This window comes from Ovis canadensis, chromosome 3, assembly GCF_042477335.2.
Source record: "Ovis canadensis isolate MfBH-ARS-UI-01 breed Bighorn chromosome 3, ARS-UI_OviCan_v2, whole genome shotgun sequence".
Lineage (NCBI taxonomy): Eukaryota > Metazoa > Chordata > Mammalia > Artiodactyla > Bovidae > Ovis > Ovis canadensis.
Window position 1 is genome coordinate 11,026,598 of NC_091247.1, and position 27,992 is coordinate 11,054,589.

General features: G+C 50.7%; 2 protein-coding genes across 3 annotated transcripts in view; one reads left to right on the top strand and one right to left on the bottom strand.

The window, feature by feature from the left end:
- The window catches only part of GOLGA1 (golgin A1), a 47,388-nt gene extending 31,289 nt beyond the window's left edge, over nt 1–16,099 (top strand). The window contains exons 13-23 of one of the 2 annotated variants that reach the window (XM_069582457.1): nt 779–874; nt 1,717–1,866; nt 2,389–2,484; nt 6,859–6,948; nt 7,882–7,984; nt 8,088–8,248; nt 8,626–8,772; nt 12,040–12,099; nt 12,624–12,794; nt 13,339–13,425; nt 13,877–16,099. In XM_069582457.1, the coding sequence (XP_069438558.1) occupies nt 779–874; nt 1,717–1,866; nt 2,389–2,484; nt 6,859–6,948; nt 7,882–7,984; nt 8,088–8,248; nt 8,626–8,772; nt 12,040–12,099; nt 12,624–12,794; nt 13,339–13,425; nt 13,877–13,957 (1,242 nt within the window). In that variant the 3' untranslated portion in view covers nt 13,958–16,099. The remainder of the gene's footprint in view (nt 1–778; nt 875–1,716; nt 1,867–2,388; nt 2,485–6,858; nt 6,949–7,881; nt 7,985–8,087; nt 8,249–8,625; nt 8,773–12,039; nt 12,100–12,623; nt 12,795–13,338; nt 13,426–13,876) is intronic. The other variant, XM_069582458.1, reaches the window with a different exon arrangement.
- An 882-nt stretch (nt 16,100–16,981) lies between these two features.
- ARPC5L (actin related protein 2/3 complex subunit 5 like) lies at nt 16,982–24,245 on the bottom strand. Its single transcript, XM_069582463.1, has 3 exons — nt 19,830–24,245; nt 18,687–18,863; nt 16,982–17,533 (listed from the first exon to the last, which is right to left on the bottom strand). Exons 1-3 carry the CDS (start codon nt 19,893–19,895, stop codon nt 17,471–17,473), a joined length of 306 nt encoding a protein of 101 aa, XP_069438564.1. The 5' UTR covers nt 19,896–24,245; the 3' UTR covers nt 16,982–17,470.
- Nucleotides 24,246–27,992: the final 3,747 nt, after the last annotated feature.

Below are 27,992 nucleotides of genomic sequence, written 5' to 3' on the forward strand. Positions count from 1 at the left end.
AGGCCTAAAAACATTCTTTTCTCATTTGGTACCTCCCTCTCCTTGACAAAGCTGCAACCTTCTATGTGCTTGTATTTTAATAATAAAGTTCCCCTAGGGAAGACCTGACTCAGCAGAATCTTTGTAGGAGAAATTGGCAAAGTCCGCTTGAGTCAGACAGAAAGATCGTGCTGGAGGCCGAGTCTCTCTCAGCACTGGGTGCTGTGTCATCCTGTACCCCCTGCGGGCCTCGTGTCCTGGGGCAGTGCCAGAGACACAGTCAGACTTGGTCGGCATGTGTGGAGCAAGGGAGACCTAAGTTTGTCTCACGGGCAATAATCCCACTTCTGGAAATGTATCCTACCTAAGCAAGTGATTCAAACCAGATCAACAATATTTACATGAAGATGTCAACTGCTGCCTCATTCTATCTGCAAAACGGAAAACAGCTGAGTTACCTGGACAGTAGACAGCAGTTCAGGAAATTATACAACATCCTTGGAGGAAATAATCTAAGGTTTGAAGACTACATGGAAACATAGAAGGAAATTTGAGCACGGAGGAAAAATACACAGTTTTACTAGAATTGTATACAGAGTTGTAAAAAAAAAAGTGAAAACAATGAAACTGTGTTAGAATGATAGTGCTTTATAATGGTTGCCTTATGAGCATCTTTTTTTCTAATTAAAATTTTTTCTTTAGTGTACCTGCTTTATGATTTAAATAAATTTTATTTTAAAAGCCATTTGTTACTATTCAGCTTGTTTTGAACAAAAGGATACTTCTCTTTCCTTCTTAGGTGAAAGAACTAGAGCAGAGCCTGCAGGCCTCTGAGCAGAAGCTGAAGCAGAGCAGTGACGTGGTGGCAGCTCAGGAAGCTCAAATTCAAGAGCTTGTAAGTGGTGATCATGCTCTGCTGTGTTCTAGGCCCCTGATTCTTTCCTTTGTGCCCTTGAAGTCCCCAGACTCATTCCCAGCTCCTGGAATGGCATCTGGACCTTAGATACAGTTGTGGGCAGACAGGCAGTTGCAGAGAGAGGGAGTCAGGACCTGCTGGAGGGTCTGAGTTACCGGGAGAGGTGGTGACTGGCTAGTTCCCACCTAACAGCTGGCTGCAGGGCCCGGCCTAATTCTGGAACTGTTAAGTATTGTGTGACCACTGGTGGTCAAACCTCATCTTGCAGCTGGGGGCTATGGAGAACAGCTCCAGGCCCTGGGGAGAAGACAGCAAGGGCTCAGCCCATAGTCACAGCCCCAGGTTGGGTGTGGAGCTAGAAACTAGAGAAGTGAAGACATTGGTTGCCTCTTTCCCACATGTGTTTCCATTTAGTCCTGGCAGCAGACCTCAGAGCCGTGCACTGCTGTCCTCATTCACTAGAGGAAGCAGGCTCAGGAAGATGACCAGGCCACCAGCCCAGGGTCTCCCCACTAGGAAATGGCTGAACCCGCACCCTCCGGAGGTCACAGCCCCTGCTCTTCATCCCTGTGTTGTGTGCCTCCCCAGGGAAGCGCCTCAGCCACAGAGGGCAGCACTGAGTAGAGTGAAGGAGGGCTGTGTCTTAGGACTGGTGCCTAAAGCTGTCCCCTAGCCCCAGCTCGTGAGCAGGCCAGGGGACCTCAGCAGCACCCATGCTGGAGAAGGTCAGAAAGGAGAGTTGTTTCTATGGGACACTCATCTTTGGAAGACAGGGTAGGGCCCGTGTCACCAGGAGTAGCTGTCCTCTGCTGCCCCCTCAGGCCGCCGCGAACACAGAGAGCAGCCGCGCCCAGCAGCAGGCCCTCGCGCTGGAGCAGCAGCGCACGGAGCAGATCCACGCGCTGGAGGCCCAGCTCGCAGGCCTGGGGAGAGCGCGAGTGGCTGACCTGACAGCCGCAGAGCGGGAGCTGGTGAGCGAGGGAAGGAAAGGGGCTGGGAGCACCCCGCTCACACGCAGCCAGGCCATTTGACAGGAAGAAGACCAGCCTGCCTCTGAACTCGGGCACCACTTTTTAGAGGAGTTTTTCTATTTTAACAGCACACCTGCTCATGAGACTAGTTGTAAAAAGACTGCTTTTTACAAAAACCCCAAGCAGATGGTTTTTCTTGAGCTGCATGTCGACTTCCTGACCAGTCCCATCAGCTGCTTTCCTGTCTTCCTAAAATGTGTACTGCCCATCCCTAATGGCTTCCGCCTTTCCCTGGCCTCCCTCCTTGTTCCATAGGCTTCAGAATCGAGTGCCTTAGTTCTTGTGAGGAGAGTGTCAGGTGACTCTCCCTTTCTGATCCCAAACCCTATCCTCCTGTCCCACCCCTGCAGTGGCAACAAAAGGGAAAGGGGCAGTTTTAAAGGTTACATGTCAAAGAGGCCTACACCCAGGGGAAATAGCGTAAAGACCTTTTCTTTTATGCATACTTTCCTCAATTTGCAGAGAAAGCTGGAGCAAGAAAATGCAGCCCTTAAAGAAAGTAAGAATGAATGTGAGTGCTCTTTACAGCATCACCAGCTTGAGCTAAAGAAGCTGAAGGTATTTATCTAATTGTGTCACTTCCATGTCATGTCTGATTTCAGCAGTGCTGGGCCTCTGTTGCTGCATGCAGGCAGTGAGTGATGGCTACTTGTCATTGCGGTGCAAGAGTCTCTCATTGCAATGAGCTCTCCTGCTGCAGAGCGCAGGTTCTAGGTGTGCACGCTCAGTAGTTGCAGCACATGGGTTCAGCCACCGTGCTGCGTGTGGAATCTTCCCAGACCAGGGATCAAACCCGCATCCCCTGCATTAGCAGGCAGATTCTTAACCCCTGGCCCATGAGGGAAGTCCAGGTGCCATGTCTTTATGTGTGCATGTGGAGTAGCCAAGGGAAAGTTCTATACTGTGAGTAGAGAAGGAGTGGAACTAGCGTTTGTGGATGATAGGGGGTTGTCAAGGGGGCAACTGGAAGTTTTAAGCCGAGGGAACATGTGAGAAGTTTTAACAGGATTACTCTGGCTCTGTATGAAGAATGCTCTGTAAAGGAGGCAAGTACAGAAGCAGGAAGACCTTTGAGGAGGCTTGTATATCGCTGTGCTTGCTCTGTTTAAGAATATAAAGGCAAAAGTGAACATTTTAGCAGGGATTCAGAAATTATTATAAAAGACAGTAGTTTTGAAAAGGAATCAAATAATTTCAAAACTGAAAAGTGCAATAGCTGAAAGTAAAAATGCAGTAGATTTCCAAAGGACCTGAGGAAACTTTCTGGAGGAATAGATATTTTCACTGTTTATTTTGGTATTGGTTTCATCTTAATTCATCAGTTGTACACTTTGAATATGTGCAGTTTATTATTGTCAATTATACTTAAGTAAAGCTCCTAAAAAACAAATAATAAGCTTAACAGCAGAGTGGAACTAAAGAGATAAGTAATGGGAGAAAGGGCAGAATGAAATGCAGGGAAAAAATGATAAAAGACAGGATACTGTGAGATGTTTTATTATGTGTCAGTGGAAGCTCAGAGGCAATGAAAAAAACTGAGAAGCATTAAAGAGATGATGGGTGAGAATTTTTCAGACTGATGAAAGCTGTCGAGTCACAGGGACAGGTATAAGAGTTGTTACGGATCCAAACAGCACAAGTTTTCAAATCCATACCCAGACACCGCATTGTAGTAGCACAAAAAGAAAAGCAACAAAACACAAAGAATTAGTTGATAACAGACTTGCACTAAAGGAAGTACTGGGAGGAAAATTCTAGATGTACAGAAAAGGTAAAGAGGGAGGAACGAATGGATAGCAGGGCTTATTGCAAGTATGTGACCAGGAAGAAGATCTGATGCACAGCACATTGTTCACGGCCCAGCTAGGAGAGAAGAACCACCCCAGATATTTGAGTGAGAATTTATGTTCTAAGGTAGTTTCTTCTCCAGCGCTGAAACAGTTAAAAGATATCACAAAGGTAGCAACTGTAGGACTCAGCTTTCCAACTGTAGGACTAAGAGAAGAAAGTGAAGAAGTTGGAATTACTAAATTTAGGAATTAAGAGGAGCTCCACAGATTTGCCAGTCAGACCTCTGAAGAGGGGGCTCTGTACTGCAGTGGTGCTGGTGTGTGTGCCGGGCAGTAGGGCCATGAATGAATTCAGCTGCAGGTGTCAGAAGACTGCAGAGTGGATGCAGCTGCTGTTTCAGGAAGAACTTGCTGCCAGGGCCAAGCTGCATTGCTCACAGAAACTGCAATCTGACCAAAAGGAGCAGTCTTTTCCTCCCTCCTCCTGCATTCCAGTCTCCCTGGAGCTCCCCCTGCTGGCAGAGATGAGTATGTATCAGTATCTAAATATGGAGCCAGCTGGACCCGGAGAGAGAAACATGGTTTGCGGAATCCCAGGTTCAGCATCTAAAAGCAGAATATGAAATGTTGGGTGTGGGCTGAGGCAGTAACTGAAAAACAGCACACACAGGCTTTTTCGGAGTGTGGTTAATTTTCAAATGTTTGGGTGAATTTTCTCAATGTCTTGGATTTCTGGCTTAGTATCATTATGGTCAGATAATATTCTGAATGATTTCAGTGCTTGATATTTATTTCGACTTACTTTATGACCCAACTTATAGTCTATCTTGGTAAGTAACGGAATGCACTTGAAAAAATATACATAGTCCGCTCTTGGGGAGGGCGTTCTGTAAGTGCGAGATAGGTCAAATTGGTCAACAGTATTGTTCAGATTTCTGTAGGTCTTCTGCTTTTGTTTGTTTGTTTGTTTGTCTGTGGGTCTCATCACTTACTGAGAGGGGTGCTGGATCTTCAGCTATGACCGTGGATTTGTCTCTCTCTCCCTCTGTCAATCTTTGCTTCAGGTGTTTTGAAACACTATTTTTAGGTGCACACTTTTTTTTTTTTTGGTATTGTTTGGACCCATATTTTTCAGAGCAGTCCTCTGGGAAAGTCATTTCCAGGGACAGAGAACTGTGCGTGTGGGTGGCCTGCTGACTTGCTCAGTGGCCCTGAGCTCAGCCTCAGCTCCTGGGTCGTGTGTTTCTGTAGCACTAGCACAGACTTTAGAACCACGTAGATTCAGTTCTGGGTGCCACCCTGGCCCCTCACGAGCTGACCCTTGAGGGAATCTAGTTTCCTTTTTTCACACTGAAGGTGTTGACCCTTGACCTCAAGAGGATGATACCGTGAGGATAAAGCGTGACCGTGGATGAAAAGTGCCAGGTGCAGTTCCTGGCATGGAGGTGCTTTGAGCCTCTGCTTCCTGCCCTGACACGCTTTGCTGTTTTCTTGCTCACAGCCCGCCTCCTGTCCCTTAAGACAGCGTCAGTCATAGTGTCTCTCCTGAACTTCCCCAGAAAAGGCACCTGTAGACATAGGACGTTCTTGTCACCCGTCCCAGCACCTGGGCCTGCAGGGCCAGGATCTCATAGCTCGGCTCAGCCTGAAACCCCTTGTTCTTTCTCCTGTATCAGCAGAGCTTCTCCTATGCAGGGGATTGTCTGGGTTAGTTCAAGGTCCCATTGTCAGCCTCTTGAGTTCCAGCACCAATTTACCTTCTCTACTAGAGGTGGACTCATGGAAAGTCAATTCAGACAGCTCCCCGGTAGAAGTCAGAAGGGACAGGCCGTGAGGTTGGCATCTCCCTCCATTCACCCCCTGGCTTGTGTAATTGGAAAAGGAGATTCCACAGGTGGAGCTGAGTAGTTCACAGAACCAGAAAGACTTGTCCGACTAGAACACGGCCTCGGGTCTCCTCCTTGCTTGCCTCACCTGACTTACCCTGTCAGTCACCCAGCTTGTCCTTGCATTCCTCCATGATGGTTGATAGGACATCACTTCAGCAACTCCACACTGATAACATTCCAACTTAGCAACCCCAGGGTAATGAAGACATGTCCCGCTCAACTTTACCATACTAAAAATGGATTTTGATATAAAAAAGGATTTGATTGGTTCATCTTGGATGGCAGAGCCACCCTTGGACAAATTGATTTGGCCACAGGGATGAGGTACTATGATTGACCAGGCCTGAATAACATGCTTATTCCTATAGCCACAAAACGGGGGGCATCATTATTGGCAGCCCTACAAGAACCATGTGGAATTGCAGGGTGGGAGTGGGGAATAGCAGTGATGAGGCTCTTACCCCCAAAAGGGGTGGTTGTGGGTAGATAGAAACAGTAGACATTCCTGACCCGTGTGCAGGCACCTGAGAAGTCATATTATTATTCATCTGGGGGTTGATCAGTGAGCCCGGCATCATGTCAGGGAAGAGGACTGATGTGTTTGTCAGGAAAGAGGCGCCGTGATCTGGGAAGGGCCAGTGGAGCAGCCCTGCTTGAGGTAGAAGGGCCTGGGTGGTAGAGTGTAGCAGCCAGAGGCTTGGTTCTGAGCTCAGGCACTGGCTTAAAACCTGGCCCTGCCACCTACTCACTCTCAGACCTCATGCAAATTACATGACCTCTCAGAGTCTGTGTTTTCTTTCCTGTACTATGGATGATTTTGATGAATCTGACATTTGCTCTATTAAAATTTAGTAATTGCTTGTTATCATTTCTGTAATCAAATTGTTCCAGTCTGCTGCTCTGTTCACATGGGCCTGAGTCATCTGGTTCTGTGTTGATTTTATTAGAGCAGCTTTTCAAGTCTGGGTCCCCTAGCCTTTGGCCTGAGTACTGACTGGCGTACTCAGGGGATGACAGCCCTCAGCGGTGTGCCTGTGCCCAGAGGGGTTAGTGGGCTGTGCACTGGGACAATTCTCACAGAGGAACGGAAGGCCGTGAGGCCAGAAGGTAGCCTGGGAACCTCGGGAGCAGGAGACACGCTTGTCTGTTCCTGTGAGACAGTCCTCTCTGTGGGCGTCATGTGATGTGTGCAGCAAAGAAAGTGGGAACTGGGTTTTGGGACTCAAATCTCCTACCCGTTTTCTGGATTGTAGGAAGAATGTAGCCAAAGAGAAATCGTGAGTGTGGCGATGGCTCAAGCCCTGGAGGAGGTGCGGAAGCAGAGGGAAGAGCTGCAGCAGCAGGTAGGCCCCGTGGGATGCGACCCGCATCAGCCCCAGCCAGGACTGACCTCCCTCCCGCCTCTTGGGAGCAGGGGGCGGACACAGGTCTAGGGATGCTGTCAGCTGCTTGGTTTCCTGATGTCTCTAGGAAGGTAGGAGAAACCGTTAGAAACCCTCCCGCCTTCTCTGGTGGTCCCGTGGTTAGGACCCTGTGCTTCCAGTGCGGGGGGTGTGGGCTTGACCGCTGGTCAGGGAACTGGATCCCACATGTTGTGTGGTGTGGCCAAGAAAAGACAAGAGGAAAGAAACTCTCACCCCATGGGATAACCTTTTAAAATTTTGATAGTTGGTTACTGTTATAAACGTTACCTGGAGGCAAGTCCACCCCCAGGTTCTGATTCTAGGAGGTGGGCCCCACTGGCTGCAGGCCCCAGAGACCACAGTTGAGCTTTCAGCCAGATGGGTGGGAGAAGCCGTCTTCTGAGGACAGGATCAGGCTCAGGCCCCAGGTCTGGGTAACTGGCTCTAAGGCTGTGGTAGGTTCTTAACAGGTCTGTTGGAGTTGCCTCTGAAAAGACCCTGTGATAATCACACCTTCATGAATACCACAACAGTGAAGTTGTGTGCATCCCATGCTGGGCACGTCACAGGCACGCAGGACATGAAGTTACAGTCGTGACAGCTTGTGGGAAGGCTGGGCATAATGACCATGTCTGTGGTGGGCCCACTGCAGGCAGGGAGCCGTGGGGGCAGTTGCCCCTGTGCCTGCCGAAGAGAACTGACCTGTGCTTTTTTCTGTTAATAGGTGCAGAGGTTAGCTTGGGAAATGTTCTAGGCTGTGGCCTTCAGGGAGGGATTCATGGAGGACCCTGGGTAATGGAAAAGTGGAGACTCCTTTATGAAAGACGTGATTGCTACTCCTAGCCTTCTCTCATGTTGGGTTTTCTCTCCAAGGCCGCTGACCTGACAGCCGTGGTGGGCGAGAAGGAGCAGAGTCTGCAGGAGAAAATGGAAGTGATTCTCCAGAAAGAGCAGGAGATTCTCCAGCTGAAGAAAGGTGAGGCCCCTGCCCCTGGCTGAGCCTTCTTGCCTGTTCTTGCTGGGGACCCCAGCCTGGAGGGGCCCAGGCAGGGTGCTCACTGCTCCTGTGCCTGGCCTAGGTCACGACTCTGCACTGCTGCAGACACGCCAGCTGCAGAGCGAGCTGGAGGCCCTGCAGGGCCTGAGGGCCGAGGAGGCGGAGGCCGCAGCCACGCGGGAGGACCTGCTGAGGCTGACGGGCCAGGAGCGGCCCCTGCTGCTGTCAGCCAGCAAGCCCCATGTGAGTCCCGCCTAAGCTGCTCAGGGTGCGGGGCAGTGGGAGGGGCAGCATGTCACCAATGGGCAGAGGCAGTGGGCAGGCCTGGGGGGCGCTGGGCAGCTTTGGGTTCCTCTTCAACAGGAGGGTACCTCCCTGACGAGGGATTTGTGAGCATTGAGGAGCCCATCTAATGTGACGACACCTGTCTGCGTTCAAGTGCTGAAGCCCTCCTTCCCAGCCGGCTCCTTGTGTGGGAGGTTGATTGCCCCCCAGAGGGCCCTGCAGGGATCTCCACAGTCTGGTTCCTGCTGGGTGCCTGGCGGACACGTCAGTCGTCCCCTTTGCAGTGAGGTCGGTGGCTTAGCTTGACCATCACCTGTGCTGCCACCACCCTGTAGGTGACCTCGAGGGCCGGGCAAGACCCCGAGTACCAGCTTTCAGCTGTGGAGGGAATACCAAACGGAGAGATGGGGGCAGCCATGGATCTGGGGCAGCTACAGAAGGAAAAACAGGACTTGGAGCAGCAACTTCTAGAGAAAAATAAGGTGAGGATGCTCCCCACCTCAGCTGTTTATGTCTCCTTTCCCGTCTTTGTGCCTAAAACCCTCTAGTCCCTTCTTCAGGCTTTGTGCTGATGCCCTGGGCCCCTCTTGGGGGCGGCTTTGCTGCTGCTGCTGCTACTGCTAAGTCGCTTCAGTCGTGTCCGACTCTGTGTGACCCCATAGACGGCAGCCCACCAGGCTTCCCCGACCCTGGGATTCTCCAGGCAAGAATACTGGAGTGGGTTGCCATTTCCTTCTCCAATGCATGAAAGAGAAAAGTGAAAGTGAAGTCGCTCAGTCATGTCTGACTCTTAATGACCCCATGGACTGCAGCCCACCAGGCTCCTCCATCCATGGATTTTCCAGGCAAGAGTACTGGAGTGGGGTGCCATTGCCTACCTCTTCCATTAAAAGGGCTTCCTTCTGATTCTTCTCTGCTTGCTTGCCTCGTGCATGGCCCTCTCGTTTCACACTCCCCAAGTCTTCTCCCAGCGCTGACCTGAGGTGGCATCCCGAGTGTCAGGGCTGGGACAGTAGGAGGCCTTGGTGTCCCTGCCCCCTCTGCCCTCGCCAGCCGGTCCTAGCCAGTCCCCTGGCCTCTGCACCTTCTTCTCCAGCTGTGAAATGAGAGCGCTGATGCTTGCCTTGAAGCGGTTTGGGGGTTTTAGGGGGCGGGTATTGGGTGATGAAATGAAACTGTTAGTTTCCTGTAAATTTTCTGGTATTTGATAGAGGCTTAATAAATGTCATGATTCTACCCACCCTGCCTGGCCTCTGTACCTGTAAATGCAGGGGCTCATTTGAGCCTGGGTTTACTGTGTCCTGTGAAGTTAATGTATGGCCTGGTTAGTGCTCTGGCCTGAAATTCTGCGTGCAAATTGTGTGGTTGCTCTTTAACACGGGAAAAGGTGTTCCTTCTTTCTCTTCCCCACCCCCGCCTCCCTCCCTCCCTGTCTTGCCTTTCCCCTCCCCCACACCCACTCATCTCTTGTGGGGAAATACAGGCACGCACTCTGTGTGTCCCCAGGCCCTGCCCTCACTCGGCTTCTCCAGATCACACTCGCATCCTTGGCGATCTCACCCGTCCTGTGCGCTGCTGGCACCTTACCCCCGCTTCAAGTCCAGACAGTACCCATGAACTCAAGACTTCTGTATCTACCATATTTCTCTGTGTCAGTGTCTTGAAAGGCAGCTGAAACTGGAAACATTCAGAGCCCGACTTCAGACTGACCGCACTTTCTAGCATCTGCTGCCATCTTTCCTATCTCAGGAAATGGCCAGAACCTTGCAGCCATCCCTGACCCCCTTGTTTCTCTCACAGCCAACGTCCAGATCATTAGAAAATCCCTCGGGCTCTCCTTTTAAACTATACGCGGAATGAGCTGCTTCTCCTCCCGCCCCTGCTGCCAACTGCGACCCAGTGACCCCCTGTCTTCCCTGGAGGACAGGAGTGGGCTTCTAACTGGTTCCCCTGTACTTGTCTTTTCCAGCCCTCTGATGACTCACTGTCCCCATAAAAGCCCAAGTCCTTACAGTGGCCACAAAGCCTCAGTGGTCTGGCTCCTTACTGCCCTTCACCCGCACCCTCTGAGTGGTCTGGCTCCTTACTGCCCTTTACCCTGCACCCTCCGCTCCCGCTGCAGCAGCCTTGCCTTTCTGTGAAGCCCAAGCGCCCTCCCGCCTTCAGGCCCTTGCACTTGCTGAGCCTTCTGTCTGGAAGGCCCTCCCCAGTTCCCTGGCCTCTTATGTGGTGTCATTTTCTCGGTGAGGCTTCCCCTGCTGTTCTGCCGGCCCTCCCCACCAAAACTCCTGTCCCCTCACCTTCCTCTTTTTCTCCAGCCTCTTATACCTTGTGATATACTGTAGATTTGCTGGTTAACTTTTTCCCTCCAGAGGGCAGACATTTTTTCTTCCTTTTTCTTCCTTTTTTTTTTTTTGCTGTTTCCTCAGTCTCTAGGCCAGTGTAGAGACTCAGTATTTGTTGGGTAAATTAATGAATGAGTCAAAAACCTAGAAAATCAAGTAACATAAAATAGCAAGTGTACTTTTGGGGGAATGCCCAGCCTCATGGTCAACCGGAGAATACACAGTGAAACTGAATGTCACCCTTCTGTCAGCGAGGTGTTGGAGGCAGTGTACCGTGCTTCACGGGAGCTGGAGGCGCTTTCACATCCCCCAACCCAGCCATCTTGTTCCCCTAGAGGACTGTGGACATACCACTCTTGAGAAAATGAAGCTTATTACAGCTTTGTTTAAACATGGAAGCTCAGGGAACTCCCTGGCAGTCCAGTGGTTAGGACTTGGCGGTTTCACTGCCGTGCCAGTGGATTCAGTCCCTGGTCAGGGAACTAAGATTCCACAGACCAGGCAGTGTGGTCAAAAAAAAAAAGGAAATTTGGCTATATAAGACAACATGGGGCATCCCCTAGAATTACTGTCACATTAAAAGTTACTATGAGGAAAACTAAAGCTGTGGAAACTCTGATAAATGCAAAATACTATTCAGAGTTCTAGCTATTCAGTGCAAGAATGGTGATATGGACTAGAAGTTCACAGGAAAATCTCTGATATGTTAGAGTTGTGAGGTTTTAGAGAAATTTTTATTTAAAATTCTTCCCTGTATTGTTTATACAGTAAATGTTTTAATTGGAAAACAAAGTTCAGCCTTTCTGGTTATTAATGGAATGTGTAATAAATTATATTTAAGGCCTGTAATACTAATAATTAAACTCACCAAAAATAGGAAAATAAATGAAAGCTATAAAACCCAACGTTGGTAGGTTATGCCAAAAAGCCATGATCTCTTACACTGTTCCAGATCAGCATTGAGAATTCTTAGGGTATTCCAGGAGATCAGTGGTAGTGGTGAGACCTGTTAAGTTTTGGCCCAGGTATCCTCCTTGGGGGTGATAGCACGTAAATATAATTCTAAAGGACAGAACGTACTGTGCAGAGGCATCTCGAGCTCTGCCACCTACAGGGGCAAGTGCCTGAAGCAGTCCTGAGGACCCAGGCCATGGTGGGGGCGGCGCTGGGGCGGTGGCCCTGGCAGGGCCCAGAGAGCACGTGTGTGCAGAGCAGAAGCGGGTGGGGGGGAGAGGCGGCAGGTGTGTCGTCAGCACGAGCCTCGCAGGAGATGAGGCAGGGGCGTCTGACAGGTGTATGGGGACCCACGGGGTTTCTGTCTGTGCTGTGGTCCTTGGCACCTTAGAGATGGTGGAATGTGCATTTAATGGATGGCTTTCTGTCGGGGTGGGACTTTGATCACAGACCATAAAGCAGATGCAGCAAAGGATGCTGGAGCTCAAGAAGACTCTGCAAAAGGAGCTGGTGAGTGGCCCTGCTCCCCGCCGCCCGAGCCCTGCTGGCTGCGTGGTCCTCCCCAGGGCCCTCGCTGCCTGAGGGTGCTCCCTTCCTGCCCGGAACCACAGACCTCTGGGAAGCCAGATGTGGGCTGGCGGAACAGTGGTCCTGCCAGCTTGACCGTGCTTCTGGAAAGTGGCTCTGTGAGCCCTGGCACAAGCCCTCCTTCTGTGAGCCAGTGAGGTCAGTGAGGCGGCGTGCGCAGCACACACGCGTGCGCAAGGCCAGGTCGGGTGCTCACCCCCAGGAGACGAGTCCTGAGCCGGATAAAGGAGATGGCCGGACTTCCCCATGGCCCTCGTGCCTCCTCCCAGCCAGCACCCTACCTTCTCAAGTGCTGGCGCTTCCTTCCCAGCTGAGCCCTCGTCACCCTGCTGTGTGCAGCGTGTGGCAAAGAGCTTCCGGTGATGACAGCCTAGGCCGGGTGACTTTCCCATGTCATTTTCAGACCTGTCTTGAAGGGCTCAATGTAGCATCTTTTGTTTTTTCAGAAAATCAGACCTGATAATGAGCTTTTTGAAGTCCGAGAGAAGCCTGGGCCTGAGATGTCAAACATGGCACCTTCAGTCACGAATAATGCTGACCTGACTGACGCTCGCGAGATCAACTTCGAGTACCTCAAACACGTGGTTTTAAAATTCATGTCCTGTCGCGAATCTGAGGTAAAGGGCTTTTGAATTGCCCTTTGGGTACTGAGTTCCACCCCCAGGCCTGCCTGGTTCATTGTCCAGGCTTCACCTGGCTTCCCACCAGTTCCATTTCTTTCTTCCTCTTCCACGAGCCACTTTGACCACAAGTATGGACACTTAGTCATGTCTCCAGCTGGCATTGACCCGCTGATTGAGCAGCCCGCAGGGGACTCCAAGTAGGGAGCTGGCTCCTGGGAGGAGATGTGGGTTGGATGCTGAGGCCAGAGTCCAGGGAGCTGCCTCTGCCCAGCGGTGCTGCCTCTGCCCAGCGGTCCTGCCTCCTGCCAAAGAGCAGGGAGCTGCCGTGGCTGTCCTGGTGATCTTGCCAGTCCCCGAGTAAGAGGGAGGGGAGAAGAGCCAGCAGCCCTCAGAATGCCCACCTCCACCCTCTGCGTGGTCCTTGCTGACCAAGCTGGGAGTGCCCAGAGGAGCAGGACTGGGAGATGGCTGCCAGTTGGCTGCTGGCCGCCTGCTAACTCCCACCGAGGCCCATGGCAACCAAACTTATTTGTTTCAGGCTTTTCATCTTATAAAAGCTGTGTCAGTGTTGCTCAACTTTTCACAAGAGGAGGAGAACATGCTCAAAGAAACCCTGGAGTATAAGGTAGGGTTTCCTGGTCTGCTGTCTGCCTTCCAAAAACTAGTCAGTCATCCCAGCCCTGGCAGATGGGAGCAGTGCACGGCTGCCTTGTTAACCTTGGAAGGTGCCTCTGGATGATGAACTTGACTGGGGCAGTGCTGACTGAGAAGCCGCTCTGTGCCCACAGGTCTCTGCTATATTTGACTAACAGGCCTGTGACAGCACTTTCATTGGTATCACTTCATCAACAGCCCCAGGTCTGGTTGGCACCCAGACTTTTTAAAAAAGTAAAAAATACTCATAAAGTACCTGCATAAAAGCTGTAATAGAAAACACTGAGCTGCTCCCAGCCAGAGTCAGGATGCGTGGAGGGCAGGAGGGGCCAGAAGGGCAGGATGGGAGGGGGCCTCTTTCAGCTCCTTCTGCACCCAGTCCTGGCTCCTCATCTCAGGAGCCTTTTTTGTTTCAAACACAGATGTCGTGGTTTGGGTCCAAGCCAGCTCCCAAGGGCAGCATCCGGCCATCCATCTCCAACCCTCGGACACCGTGGTCCTAGGTGGCACTACCCAGGGATGGGGGCTCCAAGGGCTGACACTTTTTCTGTGAAAAGAACACTGACACACCCCAGTCCTAGTGGGTTTTTAATCACTGTAACTGCAGTATTTTGTACAAGCGTCTGAACATTGTTTACAAGACTTAAGGCCCACTCCTACAGACTGATACGAATCTCAGGAGGTCGCTGATCCTGACATCCTAGTTTCCGGAGAGCCCTGGCACAACCCACATTGCCACAGTGCTGCTAAAATCCCAGCTCTGGCCAGCACCCACCTGCACCTGAATCCTCTTTCAACGTTACCACTTAAAGCTGAAGCCCTCAGCCTGTGTCAGAGAGGAGGCAGCCAATCCATCATGTGGTGATGACGCTGGACAGACAGGCCTTCGACATGGTGCCCAGCAGGGCAGACCCACCTGCTTCTGCCACAAAGAGCCAACTCAGTGAGGCTGGCTTTTTTCAACTCCCTTTCCCTGTTCGTATGTTTGGGTTCAGGTGAGTTAGAAGAGGCTTTTAAACACTTCCACCCAAGGAAACGTTATTGCACCTTGGTACTCAAACATCCTGGAACTTCAGATGTGTCCATCTCTAAGGTACTCCGGGGCCAGTGTGGATTAATGAATATGTGCACCTTTCTGACAGTATCTCATTTTACTGAAGAAAACTAGCAAATGTGTAAAAAGATTCTTAGTACCAAATACACTCAATTGCCTTTTTAATGAATGTACTTGTGGTGGATAGGTTGCTGGTAAACCATTTTAAACTATTTTTTATAGCTAAAGTTCCTCACTATTATAAACATGTCTTCTGTATTACAAAATCCATTTAACTTGTGTTCTTAAAGGAAAATCAGAGCATCAAGAGGAAATCATTTCTAAGATTGGGATCCGTGTCCCAATCTGCCTCCCTCTGAAGCAGTGGTGGTGTTTCACTTGCTTAGATCTTAATTCTGTTGTTATAACACTGAGCAAATGCTAATCAATGTTTTCTACTACTGAGGACAGTCTGCTGCATTCAAAGGAAGCCGCAGCTGCTCCTTGCCTCTCCCCAGCCTTGACCAAAATGGTGGAGGTGGACTGCCCTGTAAGTGGAGCCACCATCTCCCCATCACCGCATCCCCCCCACCCTGGATATTTAAGATGACACTACATTCACGTGTGGCGTCCAGGTGGCCCCTGCCTGGCTGCAGTACTTGACGACATGCAGATGGCTCTGGAAGTGACTGATGAAAACTCGTATTCATCATCATTAAAGAAAAGGGAAATACTTGCCTTGGATAAGGCACACTTTCAGATCTAAAGGGAAACTGTATATTTATAGTTTGATGAAAGTTTTATTGGTTAAATAAAAAACTGAGTTAATAACTGGAGCTCCTAGATTTATCATCAGTTACCCAATGATGTTAGGTTTCTCAATTATGTTTAGGGCTAAAATATATATAAAATATATCTCACAGGAAAGCAAGGATATGCAGTTAACGTAAGACAGTTCCATGGCCCTCGAAGTACCAGGCAAGGGCAGCATTACCCACACCCAGCTCGGACTCTGCTGCCCAGTGACACTTGTTACCTGCCTCCTCCTGCAGCTCCCCTGGCAGATGCGACCCGTGCCTAGGAGGCCGTTTCCCGTTATCTGGTGGGGACACAAACCAGGAGTCCCTTCTGTTCCATCATTTTGACAAGTAGGAAGTAGCTCTTCCAGCTAAACAATTCCTTAAATTGGGTAGTTAGGGCTGCCAGAGGCGATCCCAGCACAGCCGTGGGAGCCCCCACCAACTCTTCTGTGGCCTCCCCAGCCCTTGAGCTGGTCTCGCCGCCCCCCACCCCCCACCCGCCAGCAGTTTTAGACACAGTTGTGGGGCCCCCTATTTGGTCTGTACTTGCACAGGGAGGATTCGTTCTGATTAGGCTTTCCTCCTGCATGTTGAATTTCCTTCAGCTTTAAGAGGAAGAGTGGAGTACTCAAGTGATTTAATGCACTTTCACTTGTATAGAACATTCTGTGCTAGACAGTACATAGAGCCCTTTATATGAGCATCGGATCTTGATCTCACCCTCCATGTTGTAAATAGGGATCGTATTATCTAAAACTGCTGTAGAAAATTCATTTGTGGTGCAATACACTTGATTAAAGCCCTTCAACCCAGATGCAGTGCATTTTACTTGTCATCGGTTGGTGTGTCAGCATCTCCTTTTTGACTTGTTAAATTTAGTACATTGTGTCTTACTTGAAAACTTCAAGGCTAGCTTCAAGGACCTTAGAGCATTTGTCTTTCAGAAAGAACCTTCCCAGGTTAGGTTTGGGTGAGTAAATATATTTGTAATTTAATGAAGCCAGCAGCCTAGTCCTACCTCCCAGGAAGGGTGGGGGTCCTGCAGAGGAGTTGGGAGGATTGTCACTTTGGTCAACATCCATCTCCAAGGCCCGCATGACTGGGAAGAGCTTCAGGAATACGAATGGGGTCCTAACCCATAACAGAATGCAGACTACAGCTCCATGTGCTTGCTAAAAAGGAAACAAAAGCATCTGCTCTTCAGACAGGCCCACTGTCAGCGGTTACAGGGAACAAAATGTGCCTTGTCTGTGTACAGGCTTGTTCCTACCTGTTTGTCTCTCCCTCCTGTAAAGAAAACCCCTCAGCATCACAGTCTTCCTGGCGAACAGCCAAGCCCAGCGTCCGGAGGGGTTGATGGGCACACCTGAGCCCACTCCCAGGACTCCCAAGTGCAATCACACAAACTGAAGACTTTATTAAATAAGCTCCAAAACTACATACAAATCAGAGGAGTAAAAACAATAGTTGTTCAGCAAAACATGTCTGTGTAGCAGCCAGCAGCACTGTGGCCCAGGCTCGAGGGACCGCTGCAGCCAGAGTGAGAACACCACGCTCGCTCCCAGGCAGCTCTGCAGGGAGTTTTGTCTGTCTACCACTCCACGTCCAGTTTCCAGAACAGGCCACCTCTGATCCATGACCATCCCATTTATTTCCCGTTCCTTTTATACACATGAAACACACGGCAGAGTATATACTAATAAGCCAAGAGCTTTATTGATGCAGCAGGCACTTTACAATGAACCCAAAAGAGCCCGCCTTCTCTGGGAGGTCGGGGTGTCTGTACAAACCCTCGGGGGTTTCCGCTTCAAAAAAAAACCTAGCTCTCCCTTTTACCGCAGCCCTTGGATCTGCACCTGCCCAAACCACCCCTCCCTCCTTTTAAACAGGCAGTGCACACAGGTACCCCGGACCAAGGCGGGCCAGCCACTCTGGTAGAGTCACAATGTCAGTTCTGCGTTACTCGTGGACAAAGGCATAGACTATCAGATCCTGCAAAGGATTTATGAAAACAGTAAGACGATCTCTCCCTCCACCTTGAAAATAAAACACTTCAGCGGATGCAGGTCGTGAAATAGTTGACTTGGGAGTTCCGAGACAGGCGGCCCATTGTCAATCCCTTCTTCGACAGCCTGTGCATCCAAAATTCTTCTCGAGGTAACATGAGTCTCTCTCTTTTTTTTTTAAACAGTCTTTCTTGCTGTAAGAACTCTTATAATGGAGCCTAGTCCTCCTACTGCTAATGCCTGTAGGGGCAGCAAAAGAAAAGGTGTCAATTGAGACCTGGCTGGCCAAGGGGCTCCTAGCTTCTTGCCAGGGGAGACAGGACTACACTCCTGACCATGTCACAGATCTTCTGAAAAAGCATTCCTGCGAGAGCACAGAAGAGGTGTCAACAGGGCCTGCATTCGACGGATCGAGCCCTTTCCTGGAACAAAGGGTCCCCAAAAGCTGTTGGCTCTTTAAGGCAGGAGAACTGGGCTTGCAACACTGTCACCAAGCTCACAGAGCCCCCCAGTTTCCCTTTGACAAGCTCACTGTATCCAGAAACAGCCCTAGGCCCTAAAACAGACACTAGCCCACTGCAGTGGAAATGTCCACAGGCTCATGCATCCGGCTGCCATGAAGGGACCAGAGAGCGTGGCCCCTCAGACGACTCCAAGGGCTTTGCTCAGCTCCCAAGCACCATGGCCACCTCCATTACGAAGCCCAGGAGCTCACCTTCTGGCAGGGCAGGCAGAACACCCACCAGCAGGACCAAAGGCCACAATTCAGCCCAGGCCTGAGGCTGGCCATGTGACTGACCCCTCAGTTAAGGGCCACTCCCTTAGTACTCGGCAGAGCCTTTCATGAGGGACACTGGCTTGACAAGAGGTGGCCCTCCCTCCACCCCCCTCCACCCCCCAACACCTTGTACTAAAACAAAGGACAGGCCCAGCTTTTCCAGCTTCAGGAGGATGAAGGTCCTATTAAGAGACTGCCAAGGTATCTACCACTGTTTCTATGTGGGCTGGTGAGGTAAGGCTGGAGCAGGAAGCCCTCAGAGCTAACCGGAGGGCTCAGCCTGCATCTAAGGCCCAGGATCACCACCTCCGCCAGCCCAAAGAAAGTATGTCAAAGCCCTGCCACTAGCAAGCCTACCTGAACCTCACCAGCCAAGTTACAGGCCCCAAGGCCTCCCCGGCACAAACTCAGCTAAAGCAATGGCAATGACCAGAGATGGTGGACCCCTACCAGTGCTTCCTTGGGAGAGGAAAGTGCTCAGATGTTCCAGGTTGCTTGAGGCGTGGCCCTCATTCTCAACGGCCTATCAGACCATCCTGTCTGTGTTTGGGACTGCCTGGCCTGTTGATCTGAACCCTGGGCTGGGGTGAGCCAGCGGGCAATGTGTTCACGTACCTTTTCATGCCACTGGAGTAACACTGCGCTGCTATTCTCTGTGGGCTTCTCAAACCCTTTATAAATGTACTTCATTAGCAAGTCAATGCCGTTTCTGTCCAGTGACTGCACAGCCTGCTCGATTTCGCTGCTCTTAAAGTTTGTAAGCACTTTCAGCACCACGCCCTGGGCCCGCTCCTACAGGGGAAAGAGAGAGGGAATGGGGTCTAGAGCCATGGCCCAGGCGTACCCACGTCCCGCACTGCAGGCTCTGAAACAGCAAACCAAGTAGTCAGAACTCATTAGGAACATTGCCCAATTTCTAATTCATTTGCAATGCTTAAAAAAAAAAAAATATATATATATATAGTGAAATTTTTTTTTATTAAGTTTCAAAGTATCCCAAAGTATTCAAAGCCAATGATTTATTCCACTTATCTGAGGGGAAATAAGCAGTTTACTGGGAAAAGAATCACTATTTCTGATGACGCCAGCAAGGCCTTAAATTCAACTCCCATATTTAAAAAACAAACAACAAACCCCCACATAGCAAAAAGCAAGTTTCCTTGGCTGTACCTTCTGTGCTCACGCCCAGTGGAACAAAGGGGCCACTCCCCTCCACTTTTGAGAGGTGCAGTCATTGATTAAATCAAGATACCATCACAACACAGAAAAAACCCCAGCTCTAAAGAGACCCCTTTTCCCGGACCAAATTTTAGATAGCCTCACTGATGAGATTTTAGGCAGCCTAACCGATGCGGTCTGCCCAAGTGTCTCATCTCACCTAGTTTTTAAGAGGCAGAAATCATAAAAGCACTGAAAATCCTTATGCAAATAAAGCCTATTCAATAGCTTATAAAAGCATAACCACTAAGTCCCATGAGGCAAGCTAATTTATAACTTTGTTCATCAGGAAGGGCTGGGCTGACTTCTCACCCCATGAGGCCTTGGGGAGGAATGAACATTTCTTTGGGGAGTGTTTACTACGAACACTGACAGCTTTGGTGTCAGGGGCGCCAGGCAGCTTCTGAGGAAACACTGCGCGGAGCCAGCTCGCTTCCCTGGTAGAGGTCCACTGATGAAGAGATGAGACACCTGCTGTCCAGAGCCCCGGGAAGCTCATGCCCTGGTCCCAACACCGCCCAGCAGCTCGACCCCCTTTACCTTCACGGCTTGATTCTTGGTGTTGACGGGAGAGTTCCGCAAGGCTGCGTGAAACGCCCGAAGCATGTCCCCTGTGCACTGGTGGTTAAGGACAACTCGCCTCAGCGTGTCCGCGCTTTTCTTAACAAACTCATTTCAGGAAGAGCTCAAGGGAGTAGTGACAAGTGCCATCTTATCCACATCCAGCCCCCACCCACTGTGGCTTCCCCGTGGGCACCACCTGTTTAGAGGGCAGTCTATAGCTCTCCTTAGCCACAAGGAAGGCGGGAGGGGCACCTCTGCCAAGCCTCTCCTTCTGCGGCCCCTAACCTTCCCCTTCAAAGCAAGTTTGGACATGGACTCGCTCCCTCCCAGGAGGAGGAATGAAGTTGCTGCCCCAGCAGGGTGACTTGCAGCAATATCTGACAAAGCTGGTTGACACCTACTTGGCACCGGGCCCCGTATCTGCCCTGCTAGACCCTCATGACCACTGTGTGAGGTTATCATTTTCATCTTCTCATTCTCCAAAGGGAAGAACGAAGGCACAGATGGAGGTCCCTAATTCTTAATCCAGTGTGTTAAACTATTAAAGAAATTAAGATGTGCTAAAACTTTTATCTTCCAAAACCTACCCAAGTCAGTGCGGTCCCAACGGAGGGAAATTTAACAATCTCAAAGAACCGTCTGCCAAGGAAACGAACCAAGCTTCCCCTCCCTGTTCCCCAAACCTTAGCTGGAGTCCTGACACACTCTTTGCTGAGCTCTGAATATCCAGCACGCAAAAGAAAATTACAATCTGGGTTAGGTCCCTAAAGGTGACACCTATTTTAAACTGAATTACATCAGCTGACTTTCATTTCCTCATCCGAAACATCAGCTTCAGCCAAAAAGCTTCAAAAATAGAACAAGAGGTGGCTTCTGCCCAATCGGGTCTCTACTCCTGTTCATGCAGTGATACCCACGTGTGAACAGCCAGAACCTCCTGAGCAGAGCCGAGTGCCCAGTCTGCCCCACTGTGGCCTCCATCTTCAGTGAGTTGGGCCCACACCCCCAAGGTGGAGCCCCCTAGCACCTTGCAGGGCTGTGGTCCACTCTCTCACACCCTGTACCTGTCAGCTTTGGAATCCTTTCGCCCAGCCAGGCGCGGGCCAGTCTGATTATCAGTCACTGATAAAACTTCTACCTCAGAACTCTTTGTGAATTTGGCATCCCAGAGCAGTAAGCAGAGTCCCAGTAAGCTTCAGAGGAGCGCAACTGGCACTCTCCACTAACCAAGCATGGCTGGGAAACAGTACTTCAGAAGATGAATAGGTAAGGGTAGGGTAACCAGTCCACAGAGGCAAAAAGACCCATGGCCCTGGCGTTCATCTCTGCAGCATCCCTCTGCCTATCATTCACTGTAGTGTTGAAAGGTAGGGGCCTTCAGGAGCTGAGGCAACTAGGGAGCAGGGAGGAGCATACCATCTATCAAGCTGGCCTCTGTCTAGGACAGCTTTAGCCCCTTCCAGAAAACCAGCTGCGGAAGCTGGGGAACGGTGCCCAGCTCCAGGTCTCCTCTAGATCAGGGTTTCTCAACCACAGCACTAATGACATTTTAGACCAGATGACTGATGTGGGGTCTGTCCTGTGCATCTTACAATATTGAGCAGCACCTCTGGCCTCCACGGACTAGATTCTAGTCGCACACCCCACAAAGTATCTCCAAACATGGACAAATTTCCTCAGGGGGAGGAGACTGCACAATCACTCAAAACTCTGCTCTGGACAGATCCTCGCTTCAGAGGACCAGAAGGGGTCTCAGCAGGAAGAAAAGGAACCAAGTCTCAGATATGTACCCAGGTGTTTTCACATGTCATCTCATTACTGCTAACAGTTCTTTGTGACAAGAATCATTATTCTGATTTTAAAGGCAATGAATCTAAGGCTCAGAGAAGGAAAATGACCTGCTCAAAGTCACAAAGCTAAGCTGTCCAGATGGCCTTCAAACCCAAGCATGCCTGAGTCCAAAGTCAAGCTCTTTCTACAACCCTCTGCAGCCACTCCCCTCCCCCCACCCCAGACCCAACTGGCATGCCCAGGATGCTTGCTGTGGGTCCAGTACCATTCTGAAGCCTTCTGGGATGCTATCTAGTAATGCTCCCATGGAACCTGTAAGCCCAGCTTGGTTCTCCTTTTAACAAAGGAGGCTACCAAGGTTCAGGGAGGGTAACTGACCTACTCAAAGTCACACAGCTATAGCATGACTGAGTTGGGTCTGTGTGGGTGCACAGCTCATGCTCTATTTCATCCATGACTAGCCTCCCTGTAACAGAACTAGGATGGGCCTACTCCCTACATTCTCCCACTCCAATCAACCAACCCCTATCCCTACTCCCCCCACCTCTGTTCCAAGACTCCTAGAAGCCTGCTCCACAGTTCTATAATCTAATCTAGATCCAATACCTGGCACACGGTAGGGACTCAGCAAATATTAGCTCCTTCTTCCTCCCTTCCTGGGCCCTGCTCAGTTCTCATTTGCTAACCTCTCTTTCCCAAATCCCAAAAGGTACACGCTCCATGGTAACAAGGTTTCTGACACTGCCATTAGTGGAGAAACTACCATCCCGGTGTGCTAAGCCTAGGCTTCCAAGCAGCCTCAAGGAACCTATCATGTCAGGAGCGTACCAAGAGGTGACCTTCAACAAGTCCCTGCAGCACTGGGACCAAGACAGCAGACCACCAGACCCCGCGCTCCCCTTCAGTGGATGATCTGGGCCACAGGTCTGATGCTGGAGTCTTTTTGCCAGTACCTGCCCATGAGCCGGGTTCTGCACCACACTGCAGAATCAACCTTCCCTCATGGGGGCCATTCTCATGACCTCACTTCACCAATGGGGAAAGCGTGGTGATCCTGACGGGGCAGGAAATAACAAGCTCGAATCCCCACCTTTGAAAATACATTTCTGTTCAAACAAAGAAAAGCTGAAGACATTTGTTTCAAAGGCACATTGGAGGAACACTGCAGGACTCCTCCCAAAGGCAGTGAATGGGTTCGACTTCCCAAGCTGAGTCAACTGATAAAACACCCAGAACCTGATTTATATACAGTACAGCCTGAGCCTCCAACCCTGTCCTGGCCAGTAAGGGGGAGGTGGAGGCACTTCCTGTAACACCATTTGAATAAAGAAAAATCCTTCCTGTGAGAATAAGTCAGTTTCCTGTGCTCAAAGTGCTACAGGACCAAGCAGGCTGTGACAACCACCTCTATTTTTAATCTTGTTTTCTAAATGCTTGTTTTCTGTGACCACAAACAGTCATTTCCAATCGTGGGGCTCTACTTTTATATCTCACTTTATGCTGCTTGGTTTTTCTTAGCTCTAAACAACTAGTTTTTTTCCACTGCTTCCTGCACAAGAAGGCTATCGGGGGGAGGGAGCCAAAACTCACTTGTTGAACGTGACTGAGACCACTGAGGTCCGAAACCCAATGGTCACAGGAAACTAAGAACAGGTGAGGAAGAGTGGCATTAAGCTGAAGGGTCAGAACGATTCTGAGGTGCGAGGTGAAATCTCAGACCTCAGGGCTGGACTAAGGCTGCAGCCTTCGCTCCCCCTTGGGTCCTTTCTTCCCAAGAACTGCCATCTACCACCTATTTTCAAGTGGTGCTGCAATCCAGCCCGAAAGGACTGTGCCTGGGAGCCGCCCTGGCTGCTCAATTACTCAGCGGTGGCTCACCTTGGCCCCTCCCGCCGATCAAGCCCGAGTAAGGCCCCGTTTCCTGCATGAGAGAGATGGAGTGATCGGGAGCCCAGGCAAGCGCCAGCCTGAGGGGACGGAGGGAGGAAAAGAGGAGAGGCCTCCCGGGGCAGTGAAGGGCCTGCGGGGCTGGAGGTCCGTCCGGCATGCTCTTGGGGCCGCCGAGCCAGCCAGCCCACCAGGATCCAGGAGCCGCGTGGGGCCGCACTGCTGAGGGAAGGTCCAGGGGCCCGGGACCAGGACAAGGGGGCCCGAGACCAGGACAAGGGGAGTAGGGAGTTCCTGAAAGGGAACTGAGGATGCCTGCCCGAGGAGAGCCAGATCAGAAGGGAGTTAAGAGACTGACCTGGGGGGTCCGGGGATGAGAGGAGCGGAGAGGCCGGCCTGAGGGGCCAGAGCCAGGGATGAGTTAAGTAGGAAGGCCGGGCCACAGGGAAGCCCGGGCCGCCGCGCGGGGGAAGGATATTGCCGCAGGAGCCCGTCCACCTCGCTAGGGTCCGGGCCTGGCTCGCCCGCCGCCGCCGCCGCCTCCTCCTGCTCGTCCACGAATTTGTTCTCATCAAATTCATCGATGTCCACCCGACGGAAGCGCGAGGACAGCGTGTTCCGGGCCATGGCGGGGACTCAGCGCCCGCTGAACCGGCTATACTCCGGAGCGGACCTCCACTCTACTCCGCTCAGAACCGGCTCCGGCTCGGGGGCGGGAAGCGGCAGCCCGGCACCTCCTCCACCTCCTCCGCGCGCAGCCGCTGCCGCCCGCCCACTTCCGGTTCTCGCCGGAACCGGAAGTGCTGGTAGGAGGGAGGGAGGGATGGGGTGTGTCGCTTCGGGAAGCACTGAGAGACGGACGTGGAAGGCTAACCTGTGGACCACCGCGGAGCTAGTAATCTTCATGGAATCTCAGTTTCCCCTTCTGAGAAGCGGCGGCCAGTCCTCCGCAGGCCCAGCACCTGGATGCCACAGCTGCGCTCTTCGGCTTCCCTCCTGCACCCGGGCAACCCCTGGCGCTGGAAGGGCCCGGGGCCGGCACAGTCGCGGATTCCGGGAGTCATCTCTGCCCAGACTGAGGGGGCACGGGGCCTCCAGAAGAAGGAGCCCTGCTCTGCTTGTCGAGTGCTGGGCAGGCTTCTGGGAGAAGACAGCTTCGAGCTGAGGCCTGAGGGATGAGTAGTAGTTCTTATGCCCCGAGAGTGATGTTGAGTGGGAGAGCCTAAGTCTCGAATTTGAAGACTTTAGGACGCCACCGCACGGAGCTCAGAGGAGGTTGCATCTGACCTTATTGTTGTAGTGACCCTATTGTTAATGGACTGGGAGACTTTCAAGACGTTTAAAATGTATCGAGGGTGCTGACAAGACAGTGAAGACATTTAGATTTGAGTGCGGCGTCCCGCGTGTGTAGCAGTCTCCTTGACCCGCAGTGTAGAGGGCAGGGATAGGGGGATGACCCTGTGACCACCATCCTGGCAGGAAGAGGTCCTGGGGACTGAGAAATCTTGACTGGCTGGAAAGGCATATCCTGGAAGGAAAGGAATCCGGAGAATCTGAAGTGGGGGAAGTGAGGGTGGGGAGAAATAGGGCAGAGTCAAGGACAACTTTGTGGTGTCAAGATTAGGTGCCTGGGCTGTTGCTTGAGGGGCTCTTGCTCAGTCGTGTCCGACTCTTTGCGACGCCATGGACTATGCAGTCTGTGGAATTCTCCAGGCCAGAAGGGATAGGCTCCCACCCACTATCCCAGGGTAGCCTTTCCCTTCTCCAGGGGATCTTCCCAACCCAAGGCTCGAACCCAGGTTCCCCGCATTGCCTGGGGCCGAGGTGGAGGGGGGCGGGGTGATTCTTTACCAGCTGAGCCACAAAGTGAAAGTGAAAGTCGCTCAGTTGTGTCCAGCTCTGCAACCCCATGGACTGTACAGTCCACGGAATTCTCCAGGCCAGAATACTGGAGTGGGTAGCTTATCCCTTCTCCAGGAGATCTTAACCCAGGGATAGAACCGGGGGTTTCCTGCATTACAGGCGGATTCTTTACCAATTGAGCTATGAGGGAAGTCACAATAGCCTTAGCCTGAGACTACATTGGGTCTTTGTTTTCATATAATGGTATTCCTTTTCATAAAGACCAGTAGTTAATGAAATGTGCCTGGGTTTTCATTTTTTCAAATATTTCTCATTGAACTCTCTACAGATCAAAAAATATTGCCCAGCTAAGGTGCTACCTAATATTGGGTGCTAAAGATAGATTCCTACAGGGAAACAGGTGCTGAATAAAAGTCTCAAGGGTCTTGGGAGACCTGCCTATCAGCTCCATACCTTGGAAGAAATCTGTGACCAAGGCAGGCAACAAGCTAACAGAAATTCATATCCCCAGAACATTCTGATCAGAAGGAGTTTCAAACCAGAAATGCTCATTTTACAAGTAAGGAAATAGCTCCCAAGTAAACTAGTAAATAATATCACTGTTTATGACCGTCGATCTGCCTTCCAGTCAGTGAGGCAGAAATTTAAAAATCCACACTATGTCAGGGATGACTGCATTTTGAGGAGGGGGAAAAAAAAACAAAAACATGCAGTTTCTGAGAGCACCTTGGATAAAGTGGTTAAGAGAAGTGTCCCTGAGGAGGTGATGCTGAAGTGGATCTGAAGGAAGTGAGGGATGGAGCCAAGCAAAGGCTCAAACACAGAGCAGGCTTGGTGTGTTCCAGAAAAAGCAAGGCCATACTGGAGCAGAAGAGTAAAAAGAAACAAGATGGGGCTTCCCTTGTGGCTCAAATGGTAAAGAATCCACCCGCAATGTGGGAGACCTGGGTTCTATCCCTGGGTTGGGAAGATCCCCTGGAGAAGGGAAAGGCTACCCACTCCAGTATTCTGGCTTGGAGAATTCCATGGACTGTATAGTCCATGGGATTGCAAAGAGTCAGACAGGACTGAGCAACTTTCACTTCACTTTATGAAATGCAAAGAAATCTTAACCTAGGAGAAGAAACAACACAACGTGGAAGAGGGAAGAGGGAGTGGCGGGTGCTGTGGGACTTTGAAGGTGAGAAAAGGATGTGGTCTTAACTCAGGACAGCCCTGGAAATTCTGGGCAGAGAAGAGACATGATCTAACTTCAGTTTGAAAAAGGTCCTTTTGGCAGCTCTACTGAGAATGGAAACCAGAGCAAACTGAGGTGATTTATGAGGTGACAATAATGGTCCAGGAGACAGGCAACGGTGGCTCAATGTCTATCAGGTGCCAATAACAGTGGTAGGAAGAGGCTGGGTATTTTGAAGATGTGCTGTGCTTAGTTGCTCAGTCGTGTCCAACTCTGTGACCCCATGGACTGTAGCCTGCCAGGCTCCTCTGTCCATGGCGATTCTCCAGGCAAGAATACTGGAGTGGGTTGCCATGCCCTCCTCCAGGGGATCGTCCCAACTCAGGAATTGAACCAAGGTCTCCCGCATTGCAGGCAGATTCTTTACCGTCTGAGCCACTGACAGAAGCTATAAAATTTGGGGGTGGGTTGAATGTGGCATGTAAGAGAAACAGGGCAGTCATAGAAGGGGCAAGAGAGTATGAGATGGTTGGGTGGTATCATTGACTCAGTGAACATGAGTTTGAGCAACTCTGGGAGATAGTGAAGGACAGACATAGTCCATGGAGTCGAAAAGAGTTGGATACAACTGAGCGATTGAACAAGAACAATAGATAAAGTTCAGAAAAGCTGTACACAATTATTAACTTTAATAGAACTATAAGCATTTGGAAACTATGATAGCCAAGTCCCTGTGCCCCATTCAACCTCCATTTATGACTAATCCATGCCAAGAATGCCCTCTGCTTTCTCTTCCCCACTTCCCTCCATTTCCTAGAAGCCTGCCTCACTGTGATCTGAGACAAAGCTCACTTCAATTCATCCAACAAGTATCCATGTGCTGGGTCTGGAGGCGAGAAAAACCAAACTAGTTGTCAGCTATGGTTCTGCTTGGGGAACTTCCAGGTTGAATGTGGAGGCAGATGTATAAATTTCATTCTAATTCAATATATTTGGGGTTAGAGAGAGGTTTGATTGCACAGAGATCAACAAGGGGAGGTTTTGTCCCAATTTACTCCAATGCTAAAGATTCATTAACAGAAACCCATAAGAGGCTGAGAGAAGGCTTCCTGGAGGTGACATCTGACAGCAACAAGGGGGCAACCTGGCTTTAAATAGAGCTCTAAGGCGTGGGTGTGCCTTTGTTAGTGGCAGTGGAGTGACACTAGGGCACTGATTCATGCTTGCTGCTGGGGGCAAAAAATGCAACTGTTCAGTCAGAAAACCTGAGCACTTTGCCTTGTGAAGTCCCCCCTTTAACTTTCAGGGCCAATTTATGTGTTCATTTCAACTGGGAACATTAATATCAATGATACTGAGCAGTTATGCATCAGGTCATGTGCAAAGAGTTTTACATGTTATCTTCCTGATCTTCCTAAACA

What these genes read in the sequence shown, in the direction of transcription:
- ARPC5L (XM_069582463.1), bottom strand. Translation starts at nt 19,895, where the DNA reads ATGCTTCGGGCGTTTCACGCAGCCTTGCGGAACTCTCCCGTCAACACC. An exon ending in CCAAGAATCAAGCCGTGAAG is followed by an intron (nt 18,864 to 19,829) that starts GTAAAGGGGGTC and finishes TTTCCCCTGTAG; the next exon opens with GAGCGGGCCCAGGGCGTGGT. An exon ending in TACTCCAGTGGCATGAAAAG is followed by an intron (nt 17,534 to 18,686) that starts GTACGTGAACAC and finishes CTGCCCCTACAG; the next exon opens with GCATTAGCAGTAGGAGGACT.